The sequence below is a fragment of the Calonectris borealis genome, chromosome 19 (assembly GCF_964195595.1).
Source record: "Calonectris borealis chromosome 19, bCalBor7.hap1.2, whole genome shotgun sequence".
Taxonomy (NCBI): Eukaryota; Metazoa; Chordata; class Aves; order Procellariiformes; family Procellariidae; genus Calonectris; species Calonectris borealis.
In genome coordinates this window covers 5,797,352-5,822,755 of record NC_134330.1, presented here as the reverse complement: position 1 = coordinate 5,822,755, position 25,404 = coordinate 5,797,352, and the positions used below count along the sequence as shown (strand labels likewise).

At 67.4% G+C, this 25,404-nt stretch overlaps 3 protein-coding genes across 6 annotated transcripts in view; 1 reads left to right on the top strand and 2 right to left on the bottom strand.

Moving 5' to 3' along the window:
• Positions 1-798: 798 nt before the first annotated feature.
• SEZ6 (seizure related 6 homolog) lies at positions 799-16,523 on the bottom strand. Its single transcript, XM_075168658.1, has 17 exons — positions 16,457-16,523; positions 7,927-8,502; positions 7,720-7,853; positions 6,660-6,852; positions 6,142-6,327; positions 5,899-6,067; positions 5,157-5,323; positions 4,880-5,074; positions 4,333-4,471; positions 4,059-4,255; positions 3,788-3,982; positions 3,514-3,705; positions 3,237-3,434; positions 3,102-3,140; positions 2,870-2,990; positions 2,689-2,791; positions 799-1,664 (listed from the first exon to the last, which is right to left on the bottom strand). Exons 1-17 carry the CDS (start codon positions 16,521-16,523, stop codon positions 1,632-1,634), a joined length of 2,904 nt encoding a protein of 967 aa, XP_075024759.1. The 3' UTR covers positions 799-1,631.
• MYO18A (myosin XVIIIA) overlaps positions 8,418-25,404 on the bottom strand; it is a 54,722-nt gene continuing 37,735 nt past the window's right edge. For 2 of the 4 annotated variants that reach the window (XM_075168654.1, XM_075168655.1), the window contains one exon: positions 24,789-24,986. In XM_075168654.1, the coding sequence (XP_075024755.1) occupies positions 24,848-24,986 (139 nt within the window). In that variant the 3' untranslated portion in view covers positions 24,789-24,847. Of the gene's footprint in view, positions 8,503-24,788; positions 24,987-25,404 lie in introns of those variants that run through there. The other 2 variants (XM_075168657.1, XM_075168653.1) reach the window with 2 other exon arrangements.
• PIPOX (pipecolic acid and sarcosine oxidase) lies at positions 20,475-23,760 on the top strand. The gene is made up of 8 exons (XM_075168659.1): positions 20,475-20,626; positions 21,109-21,257; positions 21,708-21,909; positions 21,988-22,170; positions 22,233-22,385; positions 22,453-22,611; positions 22,750-22,825; positions 22,920-23,760. The coding sequence occupies exons 1-8, from the start codon at positions 20,501-20,503 to the stop codon at positions 23,048-23,050; spliced, it is 1,179 nt and encodes a 392-aa protein (XP_075024760.1). The 5' UTR covers positions 20,475-20,500; the 3' UTR covers positions 23,051-23,760.

Genomic DNA, 25,404 nt, shown 5'->3' with positions numbered 1-25,404 from the left:
CAAGGGGGGAGGGAGGGGGCGGCGCGGCCCCGCGCCCGCCGCCGCCGCACACGCACCGCGCACGCACCACACACAGGCGGCGCCGACGCTCAGGGCCCCGCCGCCGCCGCGCCGCCCGCGCACGCGCAGACCGCGCCCCGCCGCCGGGGGGCCCCCCCTCCCCACCCCGCGCGCAGGCGCGGCCCCGCGCCACCGCCCCTCCCCCTCCCCCCGCCGCCTCCCGGTCTCGGGCCCTGAGCGGGGGGGGCGCACGCACCGCCATTGCGCAGGCGCGCCGCCGGCACCGCCCTCCCCCCGCGCGCCCGTCTCGCTCCGCCCCGTTCCCGCGCAGGCGCGCCAGTGGCGGGGTGAAGGAGGGCGGCGCGCAGGCGCGTGGCCGCCGTCACGTTCCGGGATTGAGGCGGGGGGAGCGGGTGGAGGGAGAGGGGGTAGCGCGGCCGTCGGTGACGTCATGACGCAGGGCGGGGCGGGGCGGCGGGGCCCGCCTGCCGGCAGAGGGCGCGCGGCGAGCGGCGGGCCAGTGCGGAGGGGGCGGGCTCCTGCTCGTGACGTCCTCTCAGCGGCGGCCACGCCCCTTAAAGGGCAACTGCCCCCCCCCCCCGCAGCGTGTGGCGGGAGGGGGCGGCATGGAGGAGCGTGGGGGGCGTGCGGTACGGGGGTGCAGGGTGGGGGGGGCATGGGTTAGGGTGGGGGCAGGGATGAGGGGGGACTCAAGGGCCCCCCTGGGGGGGGGGCTGTTGCACCCCCATTCCGGGCTGCCCGGCCCTGCTGAGGAAGACGCCACCGCTTCTTCTAAAACACCAGTTTTTATTAATGAAACAACCAAAAGATGGGGGGGGGGGGGAGAGGGGAGCTGGGGCCGGGGCCGAGGCCACCAGCCCAGGCGGGACGTGGCTGGGGGGGTCACAGCCATGGCTGGTGCCCCCCTGCCCCCCCCCCGTCACCCCAGGCTGGTGGCCTGGATCCGGCCCTGGTGGGGTGCCAGGACGTGCAGGGGGGGGACACGCCGGTGGCAGAGGGGACGCCCCGGGGAGGGCGAAGCAAGCGGGGAGGCCGGGGGGGACGCAGCATGCTCGGGGCACGGGGAGGGGGGGCACACACGTCCCTGCGTGGCGGTGGTGGGGGACACTGGGGTGCAGGGGGGCCAGGTCCTGTGCTGGGGGTGGGCGAGGGGTGGGTGGGGCACCCCCATGGCCACCCAGGCCCCTCGCCCCCCCCTTCCCCCAGGGGCTTTGTAGGGTGTCCCGCTGCCTCCTCCCCACTGCAGCCCCGGGGACCCCTGTCCTTTCCTGGGGGGTCCCCATGGCCCCACTCCCCCTGCCCGGGTCCCTCCTCCACCACGGGGGCCTGGGGGCGTTGCTGTGCCCTGGGATCCCCGCTGGCTCAGCACCCCGTGAGCCCGTGGCAGGGTGTTGGGTGTCAGCGGGGCTCGGGCAGACCCCAGGGGGGTCTGGGTGGGTTGGGGGTGGCAGGGGGGTGGCCGGCGCCAGGGTCGCTCCCATCAAGCGCTCGGCTTGAGTCTCCTTGGGAGAGGTGTGCCCGGCCCGTGCCAGGGGCCGGTGGGTGCGGGGGGGCCCGGGAGGGGTGGCTGCGGCGCCCAGCTCCACGCTGCCCGCGCCTAGATGGACACCTCATATTCCCTCGTCTCCTGCAAAGAAAACAGACTGCGAGGGGTTGGACACTCGGCGGTGCGACGGGGTGCCCGGGACAGGGACGGGGCATCTCCCACCCTGTAGGGTCCTGGGGGCACATCCCAGCCCATGGATGGCTCCAGGGATGCATGTCCCATCCCATACGTGGTCCCTGGATGGTTGTCCCAACGGATGTGTGGTGCCTGGATGGATGTCCCATCCCGTGCATGGGTCCTGGATGGATGTCCCAACCAATGTGTGGTGCCTAGATGGATGTCCATCCCACACATGGGTCCTGGATGGATGTCCCAACCAATGTGTGGTGCCTAGATGGATGTCCATCCCACACATGGGCCCTGGATGGATGTCCCAACCAATGTGTGGTGCCTAGATGGATGTCCATCCCACACATGGGCCCTGGATGGATGTCCCAACCAATGTGTGGTGCCTAGATGGATGTCCATCCCACACATGGGTCCTGGATGGATGTCCCAACCAATGTGTGGTGCCTAGATGGATGTCCATCCCACACATGGGTCCTGGATGGATGTCCCAACCAATGTGTGGTGCCTAGATGGATGTCCATCCCACACATGGGCCCTGGATGGATGTCCCAACCAATGTGTGGTGCCTAGATGGATGTCCATCCCCTGAATGGGCCCTGGATGGATGTCCCATCCCATACATGGTCCCTGGATGGATGTCCCAACCAATGTGTGGTGCCTAGATGGATGTCCCATCCTGTGCATGGGTCCTGGATGGATGTCCCAACCGATGTGTGGTGCCTAGATGGATGTCCATCCCCTGAATGGGCCCTGGATGGATGTCCCATCCCATACATGGTCCCTGGATGGATGTCCCAACCGATGTGTGGTGCCTAGATGGATGTCCATCCCATGAATGGGTCCTGGATGAATGTCCCATCCCATACGTGGTCCCTGGAGCGCGTGGCCCCACGCCTGTCCCACCTCACACACAGCCCCTGGCACACTCGGCCCACGTGATGCTCGGTCCCCGGGGTGCCCAGCCCCGGGGGGTGGCGGGGGCCAGTACTTACTCCTGTCTCGTAGGTGGGGTTGTCAAAAGCCGACTCCACGGTGATGTGGTCGTAGGGGTGGGAGCCCGTGAGGGGCAGCTGGAGGGCCGGCTTCCCCTGGAGCCTGCGGGGAGAGGGCAGCTGGGGCGGCCGTGGGGCTGGGGGGACCCCACGGGTGGACGGGGGCCACCTGGCCACTCACTTGGAGAAGTAGAGATAAATGCCCCCGATGAGCAGGGCCACCACCAGCACGGGCAGGAAGACAGCGATGGCGACGTTGGTGCCCTCCAGTGCCGTCCCTGAGGGCACGGCCTTGGCCACGGCTGCCCGGGAGAGCGGGGGCTCACCGAGGGGGCACCCCACATCGGCTGCACCCTGGGGTGCCTGTCCACACCCCGGCACCCCAGGCTGCCCCGGCAAACCCTCGCCCTTACCATCCAGGTTGCGGTTGCTGTAAAACTCATCGTAGGAGGCTGGAGTGGGAGAAGAAAGAAGCCGGCATCAGCAGCGAGAAGCGGGGTGCCAAGCAATGCCAGCGGGGTGCCGAGGTGGGGGGAGGATCCGCTCACCCGCCTTGCAGATGGGAGGCGAGCCGCTCCAGCGCGAGGGGTGCCCGGGCAGGCAGCGCAGGCTGCCCTCGCCCAGCAGCGCCCGGCCGGCGGCGCAGGAGAAGCGTAAGGTGGCTCCTGCCGGGTACAGCCGCCGCTCGGGGCTCTGCCGCCCGCCCGCCGGCATGCCGGGGTTGTGGCAAGGCTCGTACGTCTCCGCTGCGGGGCAGGGGCACGGTGGCATCAGTGCCCGCTGCCGGTTCAGAGGACGTGCCCAGGGAGGGGGTACCCGACTCACGGATGCACTTGGGGAGACGGTCGCTCCACTTGGGTCCCCCTGCAGCGCGATCGTGGCAGGTGAGGGTCCCGGCGCCCGCCAGGATGTAACCCTTGTCGCAGACGTACTGCACGGTGGCTCCCACCGGGAATTTAGGGCTGGAGACCACCCTGCGGCTGTGCTCGGCATCCCCGGGGTCCCGGCAGGAGGTCACTGCGGGCGGGAGGGACCGGCGGTGATGGCAGCTGCTGGGGACACACCGTGGGGCAGGGGGACGCCGGCGGGCGCCGCTCACCCCGCTCGCAGGAGGGCAGGTCGCCGCTCCACGTCAGGTCCCAGTGGCACATCAGGAGGTCGGTGCCGGCCAGCTGGAAGCCGGGGTAGCAATGGTAGGTGACCACGGTGCCGTGGAGCAGCTCCGGCTGCGAGGACGTCTTCCAGCCATTGGCGATGTCTGGCAGCTCGGGGCAGGTGTCATTACGGGGGACCTCTGCAGGGACAGTGGGGTGAGCAGGGCGGTGGGGACACTGGGGACACCGGGGACACCATCCCACCGTGGGGCTCACCGGAGAAGTGGATGACAAAGCCTTGCCGATAGGCAAAGGTGCCGGCGCCAGGGTCGGACTGGAACTGGACGGTGACGTCGGCGGTGGAGGCGTAGAGCTTGAAGCGGCCGCGGGCGCCCGTGTACTGGCCCAGGATGCGCGCCGTCAGGTCGTCCCCGTCATAGAAGGTCAGCACGTCCCCCGTGCCCAGCCGCAGCCTGGGGTGGCAGGGCCGTGAGGGTGGCGGGTGCGTGGACCCCCCCGTCCCCCCGTCCCCGGTTGCCCCCGCACTCACACGCGGACGTCCAGCATGATGCGCTTGTCCTCCTCCACGTGCAGCCCCCAGATGCAGTCCTGGCCCTTGCCGTACGCCTCCGGCCAGTTGGGTGACAGCACCACGCCGGCCGCATCCGTCAGCTCCCCGCTGCACACCGCTGCGGGTGCACGCCAGGCTTGGCACCGCCACGGGGGCACCCCCCATGGCACTCACCGGCACCCGCCACCCAATGTCCAGCACCCACCACAGCCTCCCAGCTCCAGCACCCACTTCAGCACCCCAGCTCCAGCACCCACCATCCCTGTTGGCTCCAGCTCCAGCACCCACCATGCCACAGTGGCTCCAGCATCCGTTGTAGCCCATCGCCGACTCCAGCACCCACAGCAACCCCCAGCTCCAGCACCCACCATCCCCCTTGGCTCCAGCTCCCACCATGTCCCTCAGCTCCAGCACGCACTGCAGCACGGTGGCTCCAGCATCCATCATGGTCCAGCACGCACAGCACCCCCCAACTCCAGCACCCGCTGAACCCCCAGCTCCAGCCCCTCTAGCCCCCGGCACCCACCGCGGCACGCCGGCTCCGTCTCGTTCCACTGTGGGTCATTGGGGTCGACGCACTCGATGATGGTGGAGCCCTGCTCCAGCGTGTAGCCGGGGTCACAGCTGAACTCCACCGTGGTGCCCACGGGGTACCGGGGGTCACTGGCCGTGAAGTTCCCGTACTTGACAAAGGGCTCGTAGCAATGCCCCTGCTCGAAGGCTGCAGGCACAGGGGCGAAGGTCTGCGGGGGCCAGGTGGGTGTGGGAATGCCCAGGTGCCCCCCTACACCCCAGCCCCGTACCCTCGTAGCGCAGCGCCATGCCCGCAGCGGCCCCGCTGCTGTCGGTGGTGAGCTCTACGAAGAAGTGGCGCCCGGTGCTGAGCAGCCCCTCGATGGGCAGGTACTCCACCTCGTAGGAGTCGTACACCGGTGGCGCCTCCACGTTGTTGCCGTTTCGGATGATGAGCCTGCCGAGGCATGGCAGGGGCAGGGTGCTGCGCCAGCCATGGCCAACAGCACCCATCCTTGAACATGATGAATGACACCCACCCTTGGGCACAGCCGATGGTATCTTCCTTGAACATGGCCAACAGTCCCTACCCTTGACTGTGGCCAATGGCCAGCAGTGCCTACACTTGGGCATGGCCAGTGACACCCATCCTTGAACATGGCCAACAGCACCTATACTTTGATGTGGCCAATGACACCCATCCTTGAACATGGCCAACAGCACCTATACTTTGATATGGCCAACGACACCCATCCTTGAACATGGCCAACAGCACCTATACTTTGATATGGCCAACGACACCCATCCTTGAAGATGACCAATGGCACCCATCCATGGACATGGCCAATGACACCCATCCTTGGATATGGCCAACAGCACCCATCCATGGGCATGGCCAACAGTACCCACCTTGGGATATGGCCAATGGCATCCATCCACTGGCACCCACCCTTGAACATGGCCCTGTGCCCAGTGCGGGGCTGCCCCAGGGTGCCCCCACCTCCCCGATCCCCCCCTGCCCCTGGTCCAAACCTGTCGTCATCCTCTGCCAGCGAGACCTTCTCGAAGTGGAGGTGCAGGCGGTGGCCGGCGGGTGCCTCCAGCAGCCAGTGGCACGTCAGGTTGTTGCTGTAGTTCCCGGGGAAGCCGGGCGAGACGATGCGTCCCACCGTGGCATTCCGGACCACCCCACCGCACGCGGCTGTGGGAGAGGGACCCTCAGCGGCCGGCTGTGCCGCGCCGGCTGTGCCGCGTCCCCCCGGTGCCGGTGCTTACCGAGGCAGAGGGGCTCGCGGGCGCTCCAGAAGGGACGGGTGGCATTGCGGCAGGCGAGCCGGCGGGCACCCTGCAGCTGGTAGCCGGCGGCGCAACGGAAGCGGGCGTCCCCGCCGGGGTGCAGGCTGCTGACCGAGACCTCCCCGAAAGCCGGCCGTGCCGGGAAGGGGCAGCTGAGCAGGTAGGCTGGGGGCAGGCAGCGGCGTTACTGGGGAGGGGCTCGGACCCCCTGGGACCCCAGCCCGCCCCGCACTCAGCACCTGCCTCCCCAGCCTGCTGGGAGCACCTGGGTGCTGCAGGGCTGGGTGACACGGTGCCTAATGCTGCCGGTAATGATGCTAAATGAGCCCGTAATTGCTCACGCCAATTAGCTCTCCATTAATGTTCTTCGCCCCGTCGGTGCCCGTTTAACCCGCCAGCGGCACAGATTAACGCCGCCACACATCGCCACTCTCCGAATGAGCGGGGGGAGTCCCCAGGGGGGTACCGAGGGGTCTGTGCCGGTGGCTGCCCTGTACCTTGGTAACGGAAGCGGTAGGAGCCGGGGTTGGGGGGCCGGGGGCTCTGGAAGCGGAGGGTGAGGAGGTTGGCGGGACTGCGGATGACCTGGCCCCGCAGCAGGAAGGACTCGTTGGCCAGGAGGGTGGGCTCCAGACCCCCCGCGCTCTCCACCATCAGCGTCTCCCCCTCCGCCAGGCTGATGTTCTGTACCTGCGGGGGACGGCCAGGCGTCACCGCCCCCGCTCTCGCCCCGGCACCTGGAGCCGGTCCTCGGGCCGCTTGCCCGCGGTCGATAGCGCGCTGGAGCTTGTCCGCGCGGGGCAGCGCCTTTCAAACACGGTTAGCAGCGCCATAAATCATCCCGCCGCGCAAAGAGCGGCCGGGTCCAACCGGTGGCTCTGCCGAAGCGCCGGGGCACAGCCGGGCCCGTGCCGAGAGCCTCGCCGACAGCCAAGCGTGCGCTCCAGCGCTCCAGAGCAATTTGCTATTAATGATGTTAATTAAGCGGCGCTGCGCGGTGATGAGCGGCGGCGCTGGCGAGCGCTGCTGCGCGAGGAGGAGGAGCGGGGGCTGACCGCGGAGCTGCTGCCTCCTGCTCGCCGCCGGCTTTCGGTGCTGCCCGCCGGCGGGGGCAGAGGTGGGGACGCCCGGCCGCGTGCCGCTGACGGGAGCAGCACGTGGCCTCGGCACCTCTGCTCCTGGCAGATGGGCGCCAGGTTTTCCTGGCTCTGCACCACAGCGTGGCACCCGCCGGCGTTGCTCACACCTTCTCCATCAGTGCTTCGTTAATTAAATCCCGCATCGCTGCTTCCGTGATGGGTGCCAACCGCGGCAGCCGGTGGGCACGGGGCTCCCACCAGCCCACATGCCTGCATCCCTGCCCCGGGGCCCGAGGGTGGGCGATGCCCTGAGCCGGCTCTCCTGGCTCGGGGACACGGGGACAGGGACGAGGACAGGGACAGGACCGCCTGTTTGCCGCGCTGTGCAGGGCCACGCAGCCGCGGCACGGAGCAGGGAACGGGCCATGCTTGCCGGCGGGCACTTGACACCCCCTCCCACCCGCAGCCCCCAGCTCACCTTGAGCTCCACGCCGTAGCCAGGGTAGACGGAGACGGTGTAGGTGCAGTCCAGGCTGCCATCGTAGGGGACAGCGGCCGGTTCCGGGGACACCAGCCAGCCCTCGGGGCCTGCCAGTGTCTGGTTGCAGGGGGCTGGCGACAGAGGAGACCCCGGCTCAGCCCCACTTCGTCCCAGCTGCCCCCCAGCTCCCTCCCCAGTGCTCACCTGGTCCCTGCAGCGTGGTGACAGTGGTGGTGGTGATGGTGGAGGTGGTGGTGGTCCCCTCCTCATCCCCAGGGACCACAGCGGCCCCGGTGCGGGGTCCCAGGGATGTGCCGGGGGTGGCGGATGCCTGGCTGGGGGACGCGGGGCCCGACTCCGGCACCCCGGTGGGGGCCCACGAGGGGTCGGCACCCGGCACGGCCCCCCACGCCTCCCCCCACGGCCCCGGGCGCCCCGCCGGCGTGGTCAGCGGGTCGGTGGGGAAGGCGGCCCTGGGCAGGGCAGGGGTGCGAGGTGGGGGCTCGGGGGCCGGGGGGCCGGGGACCGGCTGGAGGGCGCTGGCAGGCAGGAGGGGACCGGGGCCGGCGGGCAGGAATGGCACCTGGCCCAGGTAGTCCTTCTTCAGGAAGGCTTCGTGCAGCAGGTCCTCCAGCAGCGGGTGGTGGTTGAGGAGCTTCAGCGTGGGCGCCGTGCTCACAAAGTGAGCCTCCGCCTCCCGCTCCGCCGGCGTGGGCAGCGCCGTCGGCTCCCTCTCGGCCTCAGCGCTCTCCCCAGCCTTCCTCGCCAGCCCGTTGAAGCCTGGAGGGAGGAGAAAGCGTGGGGTGCTGGGGACCCGTGGACCGATGCTGCGTCTTAGACTGATGCTGCATCGGGGACCGACGGTTCATTCTGGACCAGTGATGCACCATGGACCGATGCTGCATCGGGGACTGATGTGGCCCTGGGACTGATGTGGCACTGGGGACCGGTGATGCACCAGGGACCGATGTGGCACCTGGGACCCAGGCTGCACCAGGGACCCACCCTTGGACTGATGCTGCGCCAGGGGTGGATGCAGCGCTGGGGACTGATGCTGCCCTGGGGAGCAATGCTGGTGCAGAGACCTGTGTTGCACCGGGGACTGATCCTGCACCAGGGACTGATGCTGCACCGGGGACCAACACTGCATCATGGACCAACGCGTCACCACGGGCCAGTGCTGCCCCAAGGACTAACGCTTCCCTGCAGACCCATGGACAGCAGCCAGGGTGGCAAACGAGCACATCAACCATGTGCAGTGGGGCCCTGCCACACCTCGCCCTGGTATGCCCTTCGCTGGGGTAGCCCAAGCAATTAAGCACTAATTAACACACAGCTGCAGCTTGTACCACGTTAAGGATGCCCACCCCTCCCGGGACCCAGCCCAGGTGGGGACAGCCCTGGGGTTGGGTGTCCCTGGTCAGAGCTTGTCCCTCTCCATGGAGGTGGCCATCCCATGCCCGAGGGTCCCCTGGGACCCCACATCCCCGCGGTGCGGACACGCAGGTGATTGCCGTGGCTGCTGTCACCGGCTTGCACCGGGAATGCCACCAGAGCGCGAATGCTAGGACCCAGCTCCAGGCCACCAGTGCAACGAGTCTGCGAGAGCTCAGCTTCTCTCCACCCACCTGCCAGCCAGGCTGTCTCTGGGCAATGCCAATCTGCTGGGGACCCCCTCCCCTCCGACACTCCCCACCTCCCACCCGCAGCCGTGGGGACCCCCCCCACGGCCCCCCCGCCCTCCCGTGCGTTAGCCCCTGAGCACATCCCCGGCGTGCCCAGCCCAGCCGTTTCCAGCCTTTAGACCAAAAAAAAAAAAAGAATTTAATCAGCCCTAATGAGCCACCCAGCACCTCTCCCTGCCGGATCCAGCACCACACGGTCCCCTCTCCCGGGGGGCTCAGCTCCCCAGCCCCACCATGCCGCGGCAGGGGGGATGCCACGGCGGCACCCAGCGTCCCTCCGTGGCCCGGTGCGGGGCGCGAGGCTGTGACAGCACGTGGGCACGTCTCGCTGCCATGCACAGGCACTGATGACACGATACTGCCAATTACCGGGTAATTATACCGATCCGTAGCAGGGCAGGGCCCCGCGAAGATTAATTACTTCTGCGACTGTCACTTTTAAGGGACTATTAAGAGACATTAGCTCGGGCGAGCGGCGCAGGGGGAGCCGCTGGGTGCTCCGGGCATCCCCACCGCCCCGGGACGGGGACGATGCCCTGGGCACGGCAGCATGGTGGGGAGGCGAGCGCCCGACTGCACCGGCTCCGTAAGGTTCACTTGCCCCCCAGCAAGGCCAGAATTATTTTTTAATAGGTTCCATTTATTAGAACATAAAAGTTAATGAGTTTATACTGAAGGGCGCCAAAATATCTTTTAGGCTTTAATAGCAGATTAGTGCTCGGGGCCGGGCCCTGTGCCACCACAGCCGCCCCACGCAGCGAAGACTGGGGCAGAGATGCCCACCCCAGCCCCTGCACCCCCTGCCCATGGTCTCAGCTGCCCCGGGTGCTGGGGAGCATCATGGTCCCCACTGGGGTTGCAGGGTGAGGCCGGACCCCACGGCAAGGCTCCTACAGCAGGTCCCATCTGGGTGCTGTGGCACCCTGGGCTGGGCAGTGCCTGGGCACTGGGTGCTGTCCTGGGCTCTGTGTGGTGCTCTGGGTACCACAGGGTGCTCCCAGCACTGGGGGATGCTCTGGGTACCACAGGGTGCTCCTGGCTCGGCTCTTGGCCCTTGGGGGATGCAGGATACTTGGGGCAGCGTGGGAAGGCAGAGGGTGCCCAGATGTTGCCACCCGTGCCCAGATGTTGCCACCCATGCCCCTCGAGCACCACGGGATTAGAGCCTCTACCTCCACAGATGTCCCTAAGCAGCTTATCTCCAGTGACCGTGCCACAGCCCCGTCCCTCCCGTGTCCCCAAGGTGACCAGGGGCTGGTGACAGGGACCCTGCTACCCAGCATCCCCCCCTCCAGGCTCTGGCACCCAGCAGGGACCCCCCCAGAGCTCATGGTGGGCAGAGACCCTTGCAAAGGGGCCGTCAAGTCCCCACCAGGGCCCCTTGGCATGCATGGCACATGCCCGCAGCCGGGCCCGGGTCCTAATCCCTCACATCGGCTTTGCCGGGCGGGAGTCTATTAACGGCGGCCAGGAGCCGGGGAGACGCCAGAGACTAATCCGGCTGCGGCGGGCGGCCACCCCCCGGCAGGAATCAATGCCGCCTGCTGTCGCAAATAAATAAATGTGGCGGCACGCGGCCGCCCGGGGAGCGCCGATCGATGCCGCCTGCCAAGAAAGCAATAACACAGCGCCCGGCTCAGCGGAGGGGACAGGGCAGGGCCCTCGGCTGCCCCAGGAGCATCACGGCCCCGTGGCACAGTGGTGCTCTGTGCCTCAGTTTCCCCATCTGTAGGAGCTGGCAGCCTGGGCAGGCAGGGGGTGCTGGCAGCCGGGTCCCTGGTGCAGGGGAGGACAGGGGTTGGGGCTCGCAGGAGTCCAGGTTTATTTTCCAATTTAAAATCCAATCCGGCTTTGCCCCCACGGCTGGGGCCGGCAGCCGTGATGAATGAGCTGTCAGCAGCCGGCGCCACGCTCCCCCACCGCCCCCCAAACCACCCCCAGCCCCCCCCGGCAGGCACAGGATGGGGGACGTGCCCGATTGATGCCAGATCCCCATCTCTGTCCCCTGCTCCGGTGACCCTGGGGACCCCTGGCAGGGAGGGGGGCACCCCCCTGCCTGCCTCCGGGTGGAAAAGGCCCCGTGGGCAGGAGCAGGCAGGGAATGAGGGGGGGTGCAGGCAGTGGGTGGGCAGGTGTAGGCAGCGTGAGAGTACAGGCAGCGTCAGGATGCAAGCAGGCGCGGGTGGGTGGTGTAAGAGCGCAGGCAGGGGTGGGAGGGTGCAGGCAGCGGGTGGGCAGATAGGTGCAAGCAGGAGCGGGTGGGCGAGCGCAGGCAGGTGCACACAGGCAGCGTGAGGATGCAGGCAGGTGCAGGCAGGGGCTGATGGGTGCAGGCAGGACTGTGCAGCCAGCTCCCCACCACGCAGCCCTGCTCCCCATTCCACCCAACCAACCCCACTGCCACGCAGCCAACCCACCCGGCGTGGCGAGCAGGGCACGCCATTGGCACCAGCTGGCACCCATGTCCTGCCACCCCTGCCTGCCAGACGCCCGTGGCCAAGCCGGTGCTGCCAGAGCAGCCGGGGGGGAGAAACCAGAGGGGCAGCCCCGGTGCCCGGGGGAACCACCGGCGAGGGCGGCCGCCAGCCCCGGCGGCTGCTGGAGGAGCCCAGCTTTAATATTCATGGCGGCGCTGGCGGGGAAGCGTTTGACCTTGTATGTTTTGCGATTCTCCTTGAATTGAACAGTCATTTACCCGCTGACACATGTCACATGTCGCCGCAACCAGTTCCCTGGAGCATCGCGGCGGCCAAGCACTGGCTGACATACCAAACGCCGAGCATCCCCGACACCGGCTGGGTGCGAGGGCAGAGCCCGGTGGGCACCGGGGTGCCCATCTCCGGGGTTTTCCTCCCTTCCCACCCGGTGGGTGCCATGGGGTACCGGCGGTGCCCCCGTCCCCTCCTCGCCGCTCACACCCGTGTAATCCCGCTTCCCCCGCTCTCCCTGCGGAGCTAATGCGTTTGTACAGCAATTTCCCTGAGCGCTGGTGATGATAAATCGCATGTCTGCTGCTATTTCGGACCCGAGCGCTGGAGCCGCCCGGTGCCATGTCCCCCCTCCCTGCACCGGCAGCACCTGAATCAGCCCCCCCCCCCCCCGCATCAGAATCCCCTGCGATAGAACCCCGACCACCGAGCAGCACCCACCCTGTGCCACCCCGGGGTGCCTACAGCATGGGTGTCACCCCCCCACGGGGATCTGTGCCAGCTCCGGGCTCCCCGGTATTGTTCACTGCCCTGGGTAGCAGAGGGAGCACCCAGCCCGCAGCGCACCCCTGGGTGCTGGGGGTGCCTGCCCGGCGCAGGGCAGGAGGCAGGGAGAGCGGAGCCACGCTGCCCTCCCGGCTCCCCTTCCCTCCGCCCGCTGCCAACCACAGTAATTGAAATCCGGTTGCGGGAGGCAAGCGAGAGCTGCTCGTCGGGCTCCGCGTTGGGCTGCTCAGCCATGTCATCTTCCCCGCAGACACCATTCCCTCCCCGAGGGTGGGAAGCATGGAGCATTGCCGCCTGCTCCCACCGGAGCTGGCATCCCGGATACCCCCAGCGCCCGCCTTCGCCCCCTTGGGAATTCAACGTGACATCCCCTTGCCAGCAACCCCCGCACCCTGCCCCGTCACCGCTCTTCGTGTAGGATGAACCATCCAGCTCTGGAAGCCACCAAGGGCTGATGTTACGGCCACATCCCTTCCCCCCCCCGCTGCCACCCCCCAGGGCAGCTGGGGACCACCGGCACCCACCCTGCCCGGGCATTGCCCCCACGCATCGCCCAGCACCGGCTGATCTGGCATTTCAAGCACCGCTCTCCATTTTCGCGGGGTCACAGCGGCGCTCTCGCAGCTGATTAATATTTGATCCCTTCAGCACAGCTCGTTACGGCATTTAAATTATATATGTAATAACCCCCGCTGGCACGGCGAGCATGCGGGCCGGCTCCTGCCGCCTCTCCTGCAGGCAGGGGATCAAGTGCAGCCCCAACCCCGGCCGACGGGACCCTCCAACGCCTCGGAAGATGTGACGAGTGGCGTTGGTTCTCAGCATGGGGCAGGCCAGCAGGAAGCCAAGGAGATGGAGACATCCCTGGCTGTCTCCGACGGGTCCAGGCAGCCCCTTTGCCCACCCCAGGATGGCCACGGCAGGAGAGGTGCCGGTCCCCCCGGCTGGCCCCGTCTTGCCGGCAGCTGGAGGAAGGGATGCTGCCGGAGGAAGGGATGCTGCCGGAGGAAGGGATGCTGCCACTCCTGAGCTGCTGCCTGCGACTGGAGGGAATCCATTACCTCCCTGGTTATAGGCAGCTTTCAAAGGCAATCTTTCAATTGTGTGCATTTAAAGAATTGATTGGAGGCGAAATTATCCTCTCCCGCAGGAGACACAACTTCGTCCGCCTCCCCCAGGGCCTGCCTGTGCTCGCGGGGGGGGTCAGCAGCCCGGGGTCAGCCCCGGCCCCCACCCCAGCGCAGGGCTGCGCGCCGGGAGACACGGCCCTGGTGAGGCCGGTGCCGGTCTGGGGGTCCCCCTGGCTCCACATCGGGCCCGGGGCTGCCCTTGCCGTGCCCTTGCCCAGGCTCCTTTGCACCCCATTTTCCCCCCGCGATCCCGCTGCTCCGGCTCTGCCCGGTGGCTACATGAAGCCCGGGGCTGGCAGCCCTGCCCGGCGCAGCACCGTGTGCCATATCCATCTCCGCCGGCGCTAACCCGCAGCTGGTCCTGCGGCAACCAGGCTCCCAGGGGGACGGTGGGGGCGGCTGGCCCAGCCCGCACCCTGCGTCCCCGCGGGGCAGCCCTGTCCTCCCGCCCTCCGGCTTTAAGAGCATTATCCAGATAATCCTGGCCGGGTGGCATGGCAGCGATGAACTCCTCCGAGGCACGCAGGGGACGAGCACACACGCCGTTAATTACTGTAGCAGACGCCTGCTTCCTTCCCTGGCTCCCTCCTCGCACCGAGACCCCAACCAGCACCCGCATCCCCAGGGACATCATGTCCCCCAGAGACGTTGTCCCCGTGGGCACGATGCACCCAGCTGACACTGGATGGTGCGGCACAGCTCATGCGGGCACAGCCATGCCCCGTGCCCCCCCACCATGACCCACGCTGCTTCCCATTACCCCAGGCTTCCGGGACCCCAAATTACAAGGAGCTCCCTTCAGCGTGGTGAAGATGAGCCCCCCAAAAAAGCCAGGCCTGGCATGGCTTTGGAAAGCCGGGGAGAGGGGGGGTGGTGGGGCGGGGTGGATGGAGCCAGTGCCTGGCACCGTACCCCCTGGCTGCACCAGCACCGTGGGGCCCAGACCGCACTTTCTGCTGGGGGAAATCCCTGTGGGCACCGAGGCTGGTGCTGCCCCGTGGCTGGGACAGGCCTGCAGGTCACTGCACAGGGTGGCAGGAGAGAGACAGGATCAGGCCCTGCACTGCCACCGCCCAGGGGGCATCTCCAATCCCCCTGGCCAGGGTGAGGGGTCCAAGACCCCCGTCCCCATGGCCCCAGACCCATGGCACATCCCTACCGTGCACCAGCCAAAGCCGATGCCAAGTCAAGGCCATGGTGACACCGAGTGTGGCGGTGCTGCATGGAAATCGGGGTGCTGGGCTGGGAGCCCTGCCTGATGGGGGACAGGGAGCAGCTGGGCGAGCCCCGGGGGCAGCTCCCAGCACTGGCAGCACACGGGGGGGGCACGGGGTGGATGGGACTCTGTGGCTCCCAGCCCTGGGAAGAGCTCTGCACCTCCCAGGGCATCCCTACCTCTAACACTCTGGGAAATGCACATGCAGAGTTTAATTAACTTTATTGATATTCAGAAATTAGGGGACTGACTAGAGGTAATTGCTCACTAGAAATCATTAAGCTGACACGGTAAGCACCAGCCTCCCTCGGGGGAAGCCTGCCCTGCCCCGGGCCCTGCTCCCAGGACAGAGCCAGGGACATGGACCCCCCTCCAGTCTCACTGCCCCCTGGCAGGGCAGAAGGTGGGGGTGCCGTGGCCTTACGCCACTTGCTGCCCTGCAGAGGGTCCCCCATAGAACCCCCCCAAGCAAGAGGGCTGTGGCAGCAGCGAGACGGGAATAGCAGCGGGCACAGGGCCACGGCATCCTTCCCCGGCTGGGCTCGGCTGCCAGATGGGGAGTTTATGTAACTCCCTGCACGGCTGCTGCCTGCAGCTCGGCTGAGCCGTGCGGGCAGCCTGCGTCCCGCTGCCCGCATCCCTTGTCCTGCTGCCCTGGCATCCTGGAGGGCCAGCAGGGCTGGACCCCCACCTGCTCCTCACCCTATGCACGCTGCCCACCATCAGCATGGCCATAATGGACCGGGTCCCCCCAAGCCTCGGTGTGTCCCCAGTTCTGTTTTTTGGGGCAGCGGAGCCGCAAGGCGTCGAGGCAGCCTGTGCCCCGTGGGTGGCAGAGCCAACGAGCCGAGCTGGGTGTTGGCTGCTCTCCTTGGGAAGGACCAACACCCCCATCCCTGCCTCTTCCCGACACCCTCTCCGGAGCTGGAGGGGTGACCCCAACCAGGGCGGGGTGGGGGGGGAAGAGCCCCAGACCCCAAAGTTCCCAACCCCCACGGTGGGGACCACACGGAGGGACCGGCTCACAGCCCGCCGCCGGGTGTAGCCGGCCAGGGGTGGCTCGAAGGGCTCGGCAGCCGGGGGAGCAGGTCCCGCCGGGCGGTGCCGTGCCTGCCCAGCCGCCGGTGCAGCGGTTCCCCCCCACCCCCGCCGGTAATACCGGCAGAAGGGCCGTCGCCGGAGCCCGCCGGGGGCGGCGTTGCACCAGCCCGGCTGCAAACCGCTCTGCGCGCCCCCGGCGGCTGCCGCTCCCCGCGCCACCGGCGTGGGTGGGGGCGGATAACGGGGGGGGGGAGATTCTCGCTTCACCGGGGAGGGGATGGGGGGGGGAGCGCCCCCGCCACACCGGGGGCGAGCGCAAGTTGGCAAAGTTTGGCGGCGTCAGAGCGGGGCTGGGGCCACCGGTACCGGGGGTGGTTGGTGTGTGTGTGTCGGGGGGGGGGTGACCGGGGTTGGCGGGGGGGGGGTCGGCGCGGGGCCGGCGCTTACCGTGTGCCGGTGCGCGGAGCAGCGCGGCGAGGAGCGGCAGGAGCAGGGCGGGCGGCGGCGAGCCCATGGCCGGCGGCGGTCAGCACCGCGGACAGCTCCGCGCTGCGGGCACGGCCGCGCCGCGCCGTAACGCTCCGAGTGCGGCGCCCGCCAATCCCGGGGCCGGGGGCCTTCCTCCCCCCTCCCGCCCCGCTGCCGTAACGCTCCGAGTGCGGCGCCCGCCAATCCTGCAGGCTTGGGAAGGGGGGCTCCTCCCTGCCACCCCCCGCGCCGTAACTCTCCGAGTGCGGCGCCTGCAAATGCTGGGAGCTGAAGGCTGGGGGAGGGGAATCTCCTACCTCCCCCCCCACACCGAATACCGGCGACCCCCCGGGCTGGGGAGCCACCGAGGGCCGTGGGAAAGGTCCTCCGTGCCCACCCCATCGTATCCTGCCTCCCCCCATTGCCAGCCCCCCACACTGCACCCCCCCAGGACACTCACCCCAGCCCCAGGGACATCCCCCAGCTGCCCTTCCCCATCCCTAAATAGCCCCAGTTGGGGCTGGGCTCATCATCCCCCAAGCAGGGAAACCTGGGCCCAGGGCAGCCCTCGCAGCTGGGCACGGCACAGAGAGGGGGCCCTTATTCCTTATGGTGAGGGGCCGATGCCCGCTCCCCAGCCCCCTGGCTCGGGGTCCTGCTCCCCTGGCAGGGCCGGGCGCACGGGGCTGCCAGCCCTGCAGCAGGCAGATGGCGTTGGCACCAGCACCGAGCGGCTCTGCGCTGGCTGCTGGACGGTTCTCGCGTGTGTTAAAAATAATAAAAAAAACCCAGCTCTTTGTTTAATAACCCCCTCCCCATCTCCGCGGAAGCCCAGATGGCTTCTCCTCTCCGTGTTTATGCCGTGCGCGGCACCGATCCCCCGCAGCTCGGCCAGCCCCGGCTGCAAACACGGCCCACGCAACCAGCACCGGGTGGGTTTTTATTTTTAATCCCAGGCCCTGCTTTGCCGACACGCACCGCTTCTGCCACGGAGAACGGCAAACCCTGCGCTGCACGGCTCGGCACGGGGAGGAAGGAGCAGCGGCCAGCCCCACGGCCCGGGCTGTGCACCGCCAGCCCCACGGCTGCGGTGGGAGCGGGGCAGGCAGCAACGCCGTGGTCCTTCTCGTCCTGGGGGGGCTGCGGAGCAGGCGGGGGACAGCCAGCGCTCCCACAAAGCACTTTCAGCGTTAAACCCGAAACTTTGATCCGCCAGTAGCTCCATCAATGTTTAATGCACCAAAGCCCTGGTAGGGCTTGGGAGATGAGCATTTTGAGGCCAAAATGGAGTTTCTAATATTACGATATTCAAATAATTTTAATCCACCCGACGCTTCCCCAGGCACGTACCTGGACTGCTAATGAGGGGCTGCCTTCGGCGGCTGTTGGTTTTGACACAAAACAAACAAGCCCTTTGCAGATGCCTTCAAAGCACGGGGGATGGCGAGGGCCGGGGAGGTAAATGGGGGTGAGCGCAGCCGGAGCCGGCACGCTGGGGAGCACCGTCGCTCCCCAATTCTTTTGTAAGTGCTGGTTTGCACTTGCTGGAGGGGGAGGCTGGCACAGCCCAGCAGGGCGTGGGTGATGATGGGCTTTTGGGGAGCTTCAGCCGCCATCCCCGTGTGCAGCGGGTGCAGCGAGTGCAATGGGTTCAGTGGATGCAGTGGGTGCAGGGAGTGCAATGGGTGCAGCAGGTGCAGCGGGTGCAGGGAGTGCAGTGGGTGCTGCGGGTGCAGAGCTCAGCAGGCAGCAAGCCGCTGCCGAGCCCTGCTTGGCCTTGGCCAAAGCTCCTCACTCCCAATTTCTCCAGCCCCACACGGATCTGAGCCGGGGCAGCTCCCACACCCTGCGCCAGGCTGTTCCCCAAACCCCATCACCCCCCCGTGCCGGTGCCAGCCCCCAGCTTTCCCATCCACCCACCCAGCCGCGCACAGGGAATATTTAATTTTTACTCTGCTCCCGGTGCAGCTCTCCCGACCCGCGCCGGCTGCTTTAGGAGACAGATTTCTTCCTGCCATGAGCGTTGCCTCGGGTTCATTTAAACCCAGATCAAGAGGATGATGGCAGGGATGCCGGAGACCGGGCACAGGGCTGGGGAAGGCGGGGGGATGCCAAAAACTCACCCCGATGTCAAGATGAGCCCATGCAGCTGCTTTTGGGGGTCTGGGGGTGCAGATCTCCCCAATGCCTGGGACCAGCCCTGGTTGGGGTCATCCGTGCGATGAAAGCGATGGCTTGAGGGGTCCCACAGAGCTCTCGGGACGGTCGCCGGTGCTGGAGGGGACGGCCATGCCCCGGCGGGTGGGACACCTCCCCTGGCCCCTCCGGCGCTGGCGACCGTCCCCGCACCGACGGCCTCCCTGGCTTCATAGCAGCACGAGGGAGGCTTTTCCAGCCCGATCTATTAACACGCCGTTAACGGGAGAGGAGTTCATTTTTGCCATTTAACGTTTCACGGATAATTAATTATTCTTCATCTTCCCAGCAAAAAAGAAAGAGCAGGTAGAGGGGCTGTTCAAAGCAAAAAAAGCGAGCTGAAACCCAGGGAAATTGGTGAATTATTTGTAACATCAAAGCCGAGGGAGGATGTGCTGATTTAACGGGGCACGGCACGATGCAGAGCCCTGGGCATCGCGGTGATGCTGAGACCGGCACGCACTCGTTGCATTAGTGGTCCTGGGCAGCGGGGTGGATGAGGGGCCCCAGGGGGAGCCCGACCTTTGCCTGCGCTCCCCGTCCGCCTCCTCTCACCTCCCCATCGCTGTTAGCTGCCGGTTCTGCCCTTGCACGACGTCGGGGTGTCCCCGTGACCCGGCTGGGCACTGTGGTTTGGGGGGGCTGGAAATCCCCCCCTAGTCCAGCGTGGGCTTCCTGCGCTCCCCGATGCTTCATCCATCACCAGAGGCGAGTGGCAAAATAAATAATGATATTTAACATTTTGTAATAACAACAATTAACCAGTAAATAATGCTTTTTACACCAGGAAAGCCAGAGTAAATTAATTCCCCTAATTAGCTGTCAGGCAGCACGGGGCAGTGGCAGTGGCGGGCAAAGCCGGCAGCCCCTGCCTGCGTTATCCCCCCCAATGCATCGCTGAGAGTCCCCAAACCCCAAATCACACCCCAGAATTTTGCAGGCTTGCAAAATCCCCCACTGCTGGTGGGACACGGGGCTCTGCGCCGCATCCCGGCTGCTCCGGCGAACCCTAAATCACGCCTATCTCCCGGTAAAATAACAACAGCAACAAAAGATGGCAAGGAAATAGTTTATGGCCTTAATAAATCGTGCCGGAGGCAAAAAAAACCTGTTTGCCTTGAAGCAAGCGGGGGGGTTCCCATCGGCACAGGAATGGGTGCGTTACGGAGCCCTGCGTCCCACCGCGGCCGGAGCCGGCAGCGACCGGCGGGGAGGGGAAGGGGGATTTATTGGGAACAATTTTCCATCACATTTATCCCACCCACTCACTCTGATCTTGCTGGAGGTGCCGTGGGGCCGTGGGGACCCGCTGCGGTGGGGGGTGAAGGTGATGGGGGGATGCAGTGCCCTGGGATGAGGGGCTGGGGCTGGTCTTGGTGGTCCCCCCGGTGCTGGGGCGAGCAGAGGGTGCCCTGTGCCCTGTGCCCTGTGCCCTGTGCCATGCGTCGTGTGCCCTGTGCCCTGTGCCCTGTGCCATGTGTCGAGCCAGGAGAAAAATACCCATCAGCAGCGGTGGGGGGGCGGCGGGGGAAGGAGGGGGCTGAACCCCCGTGCTGCCGGCTGTGCCATCGCCGCCGGACGAGCTGCCTTCCCCGGCAGGACCGGGTGCCGCCGTTGGTGGGGGAATGGGGATGCCCCTGCCCGGGCAGCGTCCGAGGGGTGGGAAGGACGTGGCCTCCACGTGCCCCCGTTGTTCCCACAGGGGCTGGAGGGTGGCCAAGGCTCCGCCACCCGCTCGGCTCGGCCGGACTCTGCCCCGTCCCTCCCCTTGGGTTGGCTCCCAGCTGCCCACGGGGGACGGGGACAAGGACGAGGACGAGGACGGACATGGCTGCCCCCAGCCAGCCGCAGCAGGCCACCTACGATGCCATCGTCATCGGGGCTGGCATCCAGGGCTCCTTCGCCGCCTACCACTTGGCCCAGCGCCACAGGGACACCCTTCTGCTGGAGCAGGTACCGGTGTCCCCAGCCCTGCCATGTCCCTGTCCCACCGTGTCCCCAGCCCCGATATGCTGGGGTGGGCGCCTGGAGACCTGGCTGCCCTCTGCCATGGCACAGAGCGGAGCCACTGCCGGCACCCCTGGTCCCTGGTGCCAGGCCCCCCATGTCCCCAGTGCCAGCATCCCTGGTCCCTAGTGCTAGCACCACCGTGTCCCCAGTGCCAGAACCCTGATGTCCCCAGCACCAGGACCCCCATGTCCCCAGTGCCAGCACCACCATGTCCCCAGTGCCAGAACCCCCATGTCCCCAGTGCCAGCACCCTCATATCCCCAGCACCAGGACCTCCATATCTTGCCGTTTCCCAGCGCCGCAGCTGGCACGGCAGGCTGCATCCCCAGGTGCCCGCTGCAGCACAGCGCCGGTACGCATGGGGCTGGCGGGGTTGGCGGATGGCAGTGCCTGCGGTCACCCCCACGTCCCCCCCTGCCCCACAGTTCATCCTGCCCCACTCGCGGGGCAGCTCGCATGGGCAGAGCCGCATCACCCGCAGCGCCTACCCCCGGGCACCCTACGCCCGCATGATGCCCGACAGCTTCCGCCTCTGGCAGCGGCTGGAGGCCGAGGCCGGCACCAGCCTCTACAGGTGACGGGGACGGGGACGCAGCCCCCAGTGGGCACCGTCCCCACCCCGCGGGGCCGGGCTGGGGGCTGCGGCCACTGCTCTGTCAGGGCGCAGCGCTGGGCAGGATGAGGCCAGCCCAGCCCCACGCAGCGGGGAGGCAGTCGCTGGCTCTGGGTAATTTATGGAGCTCCATAAAGAAAGCGCCATTAAGGAAATGAGCATCTAAACGATCCCCCGCTGCCGGGGTCAGGGCTGATGGCGCTTGCTGTATTTGGGGGGGTGAGCGTGATGCCGGCATCCAGACCCTCCCTGTGCATCACCCCCTGCACCCTCGCCCAGCATCCCACCAGGGTGCAGCACATCCCGAGCGTCACCAATGCCGCCATGCCTCAGTTTCCCCCAGGGCAAAGCAAGGGGGGGTCTGTGCAGGGAGGGGGCGAGGGGAGAGCTGATGCGGCTACTGGGGTGCAGGCGGACGGGGCTGGTGGTGCTGGGGCCGGCAGGCAACCCGGAGCTGGAGGGCTGCCGGCGCAGCCTGGGTGCCGACCAGGTCCTTGATGCCACGCTGCTGGCCCGGCGCTTCCCTGGCCTCCGGCTCCACACCGGCGAGGTGGCCATGTGGGACGGCACCGGTGGGGTGCTCTTTGCTGACCGGGCGCTGCGGGCGGTGCAGGTGGGTGCTGCCGAAGGGACAGGATGGGGGTCCCCGGCTCTGTCCCTGCAGCCACCTCCCGTCACCATCCCCACTCAGGACATCTTTCGCCGGCACGGGGGCACCCTGCGGGACGGGGAGAAGGTGCTGCGCATTGAACCCGGGGCTGTGCTGACCGTCACCACCACCGCCGGGGTGTACCGAGCCTCGCGGCTCATCATCGCGGCCGGAGCCTGGACCGGTGCCCTCATGGCACCCCTGGGTCTCCATCTGCCACTGCAGGTAAGGGTCGGCGGCACCGCGGGGTGGCCCGGCTGTGGCCAGGGCTAACGCGGTGACCCCAGCCCCTGCGCATCGACGTCTGCTACTGGAGGGAGAAGGAGCCGGGGAGCCCCAGCGCGGGCGGAGCCGGTCCCTGCTTCATGGCCCTGGGGCTGAGCCGAGCCCCCCGCGGCGTCTTCGGGCTGCCCGCCCTCGAGTACCCGGGGCTGGTCAAGGTGAGCGGGGCACGACGGTGGCAGGGGGATCCTCCAGCCAGCCCCCCCTGACCAGCTGCCCCCCCAGGTGTGCTACCACCATGGAAGCCCTGCCGACCCTGAGGAGCGGGACCGGGCCCCCCCAGGTGCCCCCCGCCCCGATGTCACCCTCCTGAGCAGCTTCATCAGCAGCTACCTGCCCGGGCTGGAGCCCCGGCCGGCCGTGGTGGAGACCTGCCTCTACACGGTGAGACCCCCCCCCAGGAGTGGGACCCAGGCGTCCGGGGTCCCAACCCCTCCCCTAGTCCAAGGTGGACCTTGCCATCCCTTCTCCCCACCTCGAGAGGACCCCTGGCCCCGCACCCTCACACCGTGGCTCCCCCAGAACACCCCGGATGAAGACTTCATCCTGGACCGGCACCCCAAGTTCAGCAACATCATCATCGGGGCTGGTTTCTCGGGTAGGCGAGGGCACCTGGCCCCCCCCCAGCACCCCAGAGCTGGCTGGGGCCGTGGTGGTGGCTGTGCCCCCCACACTCCCCCTCCCTCCCGCAGGCCACGGGTTCAAGCTGGCGCCGGTGGTGGGGAAGCTGCTGTGCGAGCTGAGCCTGGGCGAGGAGCCGTCCCACAGCACGGCCCCCTTCGCCATCTCCCGCTTCCCCGCGGTGCTCCGGGCTGCACTGTAGGTGCGGGGTCCCGGCAGTGCCCACACGGCATCGCACTGGCCTGCAGCTGTGTCCCTGCAGCCTGGTGTCCTTCCACCCCGGTGTGCCGGCATCCCTGTATCCCTGCATCCCCACATCCCCACCCACCTCCATCTCCCTGCATCCTGGTGTCCCAATACGCTGCATCCCAGCACCCCTCCACCCCCAGCTACCCTGCATCCCCACGGACCCGTACTCCACCATCCCAGCACCCAGCATCCTCACTCCCCTCCATCCCAGCACCCCTGCATCCCCACATCCCAGCACCCTGGCATTCCCCTACCCCTGCATCCCTGCTACCTGCATCCCAGCACCCCTGCGTCCCCACATCCCATATCCCAGCACCCCTGCATCCCTGTACCCCTGCACCCTCCATCCTGACAGCCCAGCATCCCCACATCCCAGCACCCCTGCATCCCCACATCCCAGCATCCCGGTACCCTGCATCCCTGCCCCTCCACATCCCAGCATCCCCATATCCCTGCATCCCGACATTCCCCATGCCAAGCCGTCTCTACCGAGCACCCGCTCCCCAGAAACAAATTAAGGAGCTTTGTCAGCCTCATGAAGATGGAGCTGGAACAGCGTGGAGAGACACACTCGCTTAGGAGTCAAGTTAAATGTTTTAATGTTAAATGTGCCATTTTATTATCATTAGATCGCTCCCACTTAATGAAAGCGCATTAGCACAGCGTGGCTTTATGGCAGCGAGCGCCGAGCTTGGCCCATTTGTTTCCAAGAGACGGTGGGGAAAGGGATCAACCAACCTGGTTTGCCGGGGTCCCAGGGGTGCGGGGGGTCCCGGGGGTGCAGGGGGTCCCTGGGGCTGGGGGGGGGGCAGCAGCACCCAGCAAGGGCCGGTGGTGCCGGAGCTGGGGCTCAGCCATGTGCCGCACAGGCGGCCAGCAATGCACATCATCATCTCCTCCGCGTTAAATAATTAACACCGGCAGGCAGAGGGCTCCCATCCCCGCTGCTCATCTGCATATTTATGAAGATTGATAAATGATTCAGTGCCGGCACCCACGAGGGCTGATTCCCCCCTCCCCTCCCCATCACCCGTGGGTGCAGCGGGCTCGGGGAGGGTGCCAGGCTCAGCCTCTCCGAGCAGCCCTGGATCCTCGTCAGGGCTGGATCCATCCCGCCAGCCCCCACCACCACGCAAACACCCCCCTGAAATGGGGTGACCCCCCCGGCACGTGGAGCAGGCGGCAGCCGGCGTCACCAGCCAGAAATGACGTTTATTTTCATACTGAAAGTAAAGGGGGGGACACACACGCACAGCTGGGCTAGTGCAAAACAACCAGGCGGGGGGGGGGGGGCCGGTGCGGGAGGGGGGTGACGACAACCCGGGGGGTGCGCGGGACCCTGTCCCCACGTCCCCTTCCCAGCTGCGAGGCGGCTGCTCCCCAGGGCCCGGCCAGCGAGAGACGTCTTTGGCTCAACTAAAAGGGGCTTAAGAGGATGGGGGGGTAACCCGGGGGCAGGGGGGGGGAAGTTTAAGTTATAAAATAAGGAGCCAGCAGGCACTGAGGAATAAACCCAGGGTGCCGGAGCTGCCGGCTCTGCCGCCGAGGACAGACGGAGGGTGGGAGGGTGGGGGTGGCATGGGGGCTGCAGCCAGCGAGCCGGCCGGGCTGCTCCCCCCGCGGCCAGGGCTGGGGGGGCGGCTGCATGTCCACCCCCCCCACCGGTGCAGAAGAAATACCGGCTGCCCGGGGCGGCCCCGTAAAGGAGCTGAGTGTTTCTGGGACGATGGGAAAGGATGGGGGGGGGGGGCTAGGCGGGGGTCTCGGCAGCCCGGCTCTCCGCCTCGCTGGCGCTGGGGGAGCTGCGGGAGGAGCGGCGTGTGCTGTCCCCGGCGTCCTGCTCCTCGTCCCATCTGTCGTAGGTGAAGGGGTGCCGGGAGCCTGGGGGGCTGTGCGGGAGAGAGCGGGGTTAGTGGGGGGTCAAGGGGGGGGCTCCATGCCCCAGCACGCTGCAGCACCGCAGCAGGGCTCGGCTGCTGGGCGCCCCTCCGCTCCGGCTGCACCGGGAGCCGCGGCGAGCCGGCACACTGGCAGCCAGCTGGATGGAGCCTCGATCGCCACCCTCTTTTATTATTTTGGAGGTATTTGGGGCACGCTCCACCGTGACTGACTCCTCACCGGGCTGAACCGAGCCCCGGCTCTGCAGCGGGGCTGAGCCGAGCCTGCCCAGCGGCTGCAGCCCCCACGGGTGCCCGGCCCCACGCGCTCAGAAAAAGGCACGTGGCCGTGGATGCAAACGCTGGTGCTCACGGGTGTCACCACTTGAGGGTCCCGGTTGCACTGGAGCCCACGGCTGGGGGTGTTTCT

What these genes read in the sequence shown, in the direction of transcription:
- SEZ6 (XM_075168658.1), bottom strand. Translation starts at nt 16,523, where the DNA reads ATGGGCTCGCCGCCGCCCGCCCTGCTCCTGCCGCTCCTCGCCGCGCTG. An exon ending in CACCACGCTGCAGGGACCAG is followed by an intron (nt 7,854 to 7,926) that starts GTGAGCACTGGG and finishes CTCTGTCGCCAG; the next exon opens with CCCCCTGCAACCAGACACTG. An exon ending in ACCCCACCTACGAGACAGGA is followed by an intron (nt 1,665 to 2,688) that starts GTAAGTACTGGC and finishes AACCCCTCGCAG; the next exon opens with TCTGTTTTCTTTGCAGGAGA.
- PIPOX (XM_075168659.1), top strand. Translation starts at nt 20,501, where the DNA reads ATGGCTGCCCCCAGCCAGCCGCAGCAGGCCACCTACGATGCCATCGTC. An exon ending in ACACCCTTCTGCTGGAGCAG is followed by an intron (nt 20,627 to 21,108) that starts GTACCGGTGTCC and finishes CCTGCCCCACAG; the next exon opens with TTCATCCTGCCCCACTCGCG. An exon ending in GTCTCCATCTGCCACTGCAG is followed by an intron (nt 22,171 to 22,232) that starts GTAAGGGTCGGC and finishes CGGTGACCCCAG; the next exon opens with CCCCTGCGCATCGACGTCTG.